Source organism: Melospiza melodia, chromosome 4 (genome assembly GCF_035770615.1).
Source record: "Melospiza melodia melodia isolate bMelMel2 chromosome 4, bMelMel2.pri, whole genome shotgun sequence".
NCBI classification, from domain to species: domain Eukaryota; kingdom Metazoa; phylum Chordata; class Aves; order Passeriformes; family Passerellidae; genus Melospiza; species Melospiza melodia.
The window spans coordinates 18902921-18908920 of NC_086197.1; the positions used below are offsets into that span (position 1 = coordinate 18902921).

Genomic DNA, 6000 nt, shown 5'->3' on the forward strand with positions numbered 1-6000 from the left:
TACTTTGGTCCCCATCTGTAGTCTCAGGTACTTAAATGCTCATCAACAGTGACAGGGTTTGTGTAATAAGGATTTCCCAGAATTTCCTTGCCATAACTTTTCCCCCTTCAAAAGCAGTGATAAAACCTGCTCTAATTATAACTGCTGTGCCAGGGCAGGCAAGCAGTTCCTGCTGATGCTGCAGGGGGAGAGGCCAGCTCCATTCTTGCCTTCTGCTGGCAGAGGAAGGGTCGGGAAAGCACACAAGGCACATCCCAAGCAGATCCATTTGGCACGAGGGGCAGAAACTCCAGCCAAGGGAACCCAAACGCCCTCCTTGAGGTGCTCTCACAGTGACTCTTTGCTCCAGGAGTGCAGCTGGGTGCCCAGGGGACTCGGGCAGCCAAGGAAAGAGCACCTCCAGCCTCTCCATCACCAAAAGGGCCATGCATGGCTCCCTGCTGGAATCCCCTGTCTGGCCAAGGGCACGGCAGGAGCACAGAGCTGCCAGGTAGCAGCACAGGACTCTGAGGTGTTCATTAATTACAGCCCCACACTTGGAAACTCCTGGCTCAGGGAGGAGCAAAACCTCTAAAGCCTGCCACCCACTGCCTCAGTCAGGAGTTCTCAGCCTGGTCAAAATGAAACTGCATTTCTCTAGGAAAACTGTTCTCTGGTGACAGGTGTTTGCCAAGCATCACCTGAGCTCTCACAAGACGGACATTAAAAATTACAACTTCAGTTTTATTTACTATGCCACTAATCAAGATTCCCTGAAATTCTAGATAATAATTAATTAAGAAATTAAAAACCATTTGCACTATTGATTGTTTCAGTTGGCTTGCCTTGTTTTGATTTTTAGAGATGATCTTTTGTTTGGTTGGGGTTTTTATTCATTTATTTATTACTTTTACTATTTCTCTAAGCTTAATTAAATGCCAAGACTGCATTTCAGATTAGATTTTGGAGGCGCAAATACCTGCAGGAGACTGCCAGATAATGCTTTATTTTCCAGGTTTCCTCCTACCTTAGCTTTTTATTGTATATTCTTACTAAGCACCTATCCTTGCTACAATCTGAATTTCTCTTTATATCACAACTTACTTCAGGAAAGCAACTTTAACACCTACTTAATCTAAAAGACACCAGAATGTCCCTCACAAACTTTGCAATGACAAAATAACAAAAATTAAAGGGAAAAAATATTACCTCACAGCTTTCTGTTCCAATGTCTTGTAAATAATCTGCTGGGTATAGAAATGTATGGGGTAAATAATATTCTGAGAACCAAACTGTAAAAAGCATTTCTCTCAGGCAGATGTGCACATTTAATTCACTTTTCAGTTTTCATTTGCCAATCTTTTAACAGAGGGGCAGGAAATTGAACTTTTGGTTTTATCAGTTTATAAAAAAAAATAAAGAAAAAAAGTTTTTCATTCTGTAAGCCAACATGTCAGATTTTCAGCAGAAGAGCCAAAACATCGTTAAGATATTTAACTCCTTATGTGCAGGGTAAAACATAAATCAGGGCTAAGAATTGCTGCTTAGCTGCTGGCATCCTGATGTCAGCATCCAGCCATGGAGTGGATGGTTTAAGAGATGAAAAGGGAGATTTGAGAGATGAAAAGGGAGATTGCTACCTGAAAAAGGAGATTTGTGTGGCTGTCACTCTCTTTGGAAGGCGACGGGGGCTGCAAGGGACTCAAGGTTCTGTTTGCAGTCCCCATCCCGTCCTGTCCCATCCCTTCCCTCTGTCCCGGCGGCTGTCCCGGCTGATCCCAGGAGAAGGAAGATGCACTCAAGGGATCTTCCAGCCATGGACACGGGAGCAGCCACACTCCAAAGTGCTCTAAATCCATCAGGTCCCGCTCAGGCAGGGACAGTGGCACATCCCCCCCCCCCGTGTGTGTGTGTCCCCAGTTCCAGCACAGTGCTGGGGACAGAGCACAGCAAGCACGGATCAGCTCCCAGCGGATCGGACAGGACAGCGAGCCCTGCCGAGAGCCAGCTGCAAGGTGGGTACGTCTGGGAGCATGGGAGCAAGGCCATGGGCATTGTCAGACTCCCCACCTAGCATACCTGTGCTATTTACAGCAAGTTTTTCCTCCTGCTGGCTTGACTGGGGGGACAAACACGCCCACGTTGGTGTTTGCTACACAAAATCGTGACGTGTTTAATACAGCGGTTTCTGCGTTTCAGGCTACAGGGCACATCGGTACAAAACATTGATTTCTGAACATGTTACTCAGAGTTTTGGTGCCATTTGAGAGAAACTAACAAGTTCTTTGCAAGCAACAGCAATATCAGCTAATGTGTCACACTGAGGATATTTGCTGTTCAACAACAAATTAAAAGCGAAGATAATACTTTAAGCCCAGACTCAGGCAAACTGCAGTTCAATAACATTGTCACAGCAGAAGGTTTTCTTCTTTTTTTCCCCTGTAACAATTCCCTGACCTCCCATTTCACTCCTTCAGCTGCCACCAACAGTTTTATTCCTTTACGTGCATTTTCATGCACCTTTATTATTTTAAGCAAGTTGCAACTGTTGGGGTTTTTTTATTCCTGAATGTATAAAAACAGCTCTACAGGTGTGTATGGCAATGTAATGCACCTGCATAGAGCCCTCAATGAGCTGTTTGAAAGGCTCTGTGAAGCCTTGAATAATTTCTATTGTGCCAGTGGGTAAGGGAGTCCAAGTGCCAATGTAAATATTTTTTCCTGGACCTAACATAGCCATTTACATTCACAAATGTATTTCAGCACCATAAATTACTGAGGGAAATGGTAGCAATTTAAAGAGACTGGGGTTACAGGGTGTGGAGAACTCAGTGGAGGTCCTCTGTGGAAGTTTTATACTCTTCTATCTATCTAGATTGTTCTCATTATGGATAAATGATAAAGTGAATATTATCTGTAGGAAACCAGCCATAAACAAGGAAAAGGTGTGGAAATCCACGGGTGGAAAGAAAATTTACTTTCTTGCACATATCTTAAGTCAAGTAGAATGAGTGATAGGCATCAAGAGGTGCTTAAGAAAAGGCCTTGATATCTGAAAGTTCAGGACTTGTTATATGCTTGCATAGATGAAGGAGAGGAGAAAGACGAAAAAAACCCTACATTTCCCTTAAAAGCATCTAACATTAAACCCTTACAAATACTGACCATGCAGCAAACTTAAAGAATACCCACAACTTTAACACACTTCTCAACAATCTAAACAGCAGAACATTAGAAACAGATTTCACTATCTTCTCTTCCCTACCCATGCCACCCCCAAAAAAAGCCACTAAGAAGACTTATTGCAAACTCCTTCCTTTCTGTCCCAAGAGCAAACACAAGAGCAAACCTGTTTTGTTAGCAGCCACCTTATTTCAGCACCTCAGACTTTGCCTTTACCTGCAAGGGATTTGCCCCTAAATGGCACAAGCTAAGAAAACTGTCAGGGTAGAGATGCAAAAGCACCCAGAGCTGGCTGATGCAATGTTTGTTTCAGAGGTATCCACTAAGTTTTCATTCTCACATCGCTCACCTGACTGAGTCCAGGATGAATCATCCCAAACTTCACTCTCACTGCTGGGACCATCAGCCCTGCTGGGGAAAGCCTCTCTGCACACATCAGGTATTATATAAAACTCAGCTAGGAAGAGTGTTTAATTACATCATCTGTAAGCCCTGCCACATGCAGAGCTTAGACCAGCTCCTAAGTTATCCCAGCTGTAAACTGGCAGCACATTGAGCATCCCCATGGCTGGGGAGAGCCTTCAGCTAATTTACCTGGGGCTAGAGACTCCTTCCTTGCAGGGACCAGTAACAGCTCTGTGTTTTCTGCCCTGCCAGCTGAGAGGGCTCATCCCCGAGCACACTAGAACATTAGTTACTGATGGCGCGCTGCCTCCACAGGGGCTCTGCAACCAGAATTAGGTAACACTCAAAAACTTTTTGGCACGGACCTTCTCAGCCAGCAATCCTTTTGGGTAGATGCTGCCAATTAGCAGCTCCTAGCTGGGAACAGAGGAGCAGACCAGCCCCACCGACGCAGGTGTATTTACAGGAGGAACAAAAACATTTATTTGCCATCAGACACGTGAGGCAAACGCACAGCCATGACAAGAGAAGACCGTGATTATGGAAGTACCGTCCTGCTCAGGCCCCAGCGGGGCATGTGGCACCCGGGGGCCGTCACTGGTGGCCCCCAGCCCGCAGTCAAGTCTGGGCACAGCACCCCCCTATCTTGTCTTATTTTATCAGCCCCCCTATCTTATCTTATCAGCCGCCGGCGCTTACGCAACGGCGGCGGGCGCGGGTGGGAGCGGGCAGGGAGGGGACACCGCACTCCGGGAGAATCCCCACAGCCAAACCCCGCGGGGAGCAGCGCTGCCGCCAGAAGGGCTTTTCCCATCCCCTTGAGGAGCGTTTGAGGCGCCAGGATCACGGGCGGCTGTGTTCCCACTGAAAAGGACAAGCTCTAATCCCCAGCCAGCCGGGCAGGAGCCCCGCTCTGGCTCGGAGTAACTCCGAACTTCACCCGCGTTCCCCGTCTCGCTCCCCATCTCCCCTGGCGCTGCCGCTACCCCGAACCCGGCGGCAGCAGCAGGGCTGGGAGCAGCTCGCTCTCTGCCTTAAGATCTGGGAGAGCTCTTTCAGACTTCGGGATGAAGAAGGAGCCCCGTAGGTGTCAGGCGGGTCCGGCGGTGCCGCGGCCAGGCAGCGGCGTGAGGGCAGCGCCGCCGGACCCTCGGGCCGCCTCCCCAGGCAGCGAGAGGCGCCCGGCCGGCCGGCACCCACCTGTAGGACACCTGCTTCCTGAAGGTGAGGCTGCGCAGCTTCTCCTCCAGCGACTCGTCCGCCGCCGACAGCCCCTGCTCCTCCGGGATCCCGGCGGCGCCCGCCGCCTCCCCGCCGCCCTCGGCGCCCCGGCAGCCGCCGCCGCCCGCCGCCCCCGTCTCCTCCCCGCCGGCCGCGGGGGGGTTCATTGCGCCGGGGCAGCGGGGCCGAGCAGCAGCAGGAGGCGGGGGCAGGGGAGGCCCGGCCGGCGGCTGCAGGCGCTGGGGGGCGGCCGGGGCGCCGCAGCTCCCGGGGCCGCGGGGCGCGCTGCGAGCCGCGGCGGCTGCAAATGGCAGCGCGACCGCGCAGCATCCATCGGCGGCCGCACTGCAGCGGGGCATTGTGGGAAACTCCTGCCCGGCCACGCCCCCGCCACGCCCCGCCCGCCGCCGGCCAATGGCAGCGCCGCGTCCCCGCCGCGCCCCACCGCGCCACGCCCCGCGGCCGCGCCCCGCCACACGCACCGAGAGCATCTTCCGAGAGAACAACTTCCCATCACACCGAGAACACATCCCGAGAGAACACCTTCCCAAAGAACACATTCCCAGCGAGCACCTTCCCATCACACCGAGAACACATTCCCGAGAGAACACCTTCCCAAAGAACACATTCCCAGAGAACAACTTCCCATCACACCGAGAACACGTTCCGAGAGAACACCTTCCCAAAGAACACATTCCCAGAGAACACCTTCCCATCACACCGAGAACACATTCCCGAGAGAACACCTTCCCAGTGAACACCTTCCCGAGTGAGCATCTTCCCGAGCGAGCACAGGAGCCCCGGGGCACCCAGCGCTGCCCTCGTCTTCCAATCGCTTCCAATTTGCCCCCCCGTGATCTCTGTTTGGTGCGCTGAGTCTCAAAGCGCCCAGGGGCAGAGACACCTGACGAGCATCACGGTGCCCTTCCATAAAGTTAGTTGTACTCCCACCTTATCCCTTTCTTCATTAGGGGACACTAAGGAAAACTTCAGAGGGAAGTGTCAGCGTGTTTCAGCACAAGAGGTGACAGTGACAATAAGATTGAAAGGTACAGGAAAGATTGAGGTCTGCGACTATACAGAAATTATTGCAGGAATTATTGCAGGTCTGCAGTTATACAGAAATTACTGTAGGAATTATGCACAGACAGTGCTTTGCTTTCTGTATGCAAAAGTTCCCTGTGGTAATGCAATCCAAAATAGAAAGACATT

General features: G+C 51.0%; 1 protein-coding gene across 3 annotated transcripts in view; it reads right to left on the reverse strand.

Moving 5' to 3' along the window:
• The window catches only part of DGKI (diacylglycerol kinase iota), a 202143-nt gene extending 197188 nt beyond the window's left edge, over positions 1-4955 (reverse strand). For 2 of the 3 annotated variants that reach the window (XM_063154105.1, XM_063154104.1), the window contains exon 1: positions 4768-4862. Coding sequence is in view for 1 of the 3 variants with exons in the window: in XM_063154098.1 (XP_063010168.1) it covers positions 4768-4955 (188 nt within the window). In the remaining 2 variants the exon portion in view is untranslated. Of the gene's footprint in view, positions 1-4767 lie in introns of all 3 variants that reach the window. The other variant, XM_063154098.1, reaches the window with a different exon arrangement.
• Between the last annotated feature and the right edge of the window lie 1045 nt (positions 4956-6000).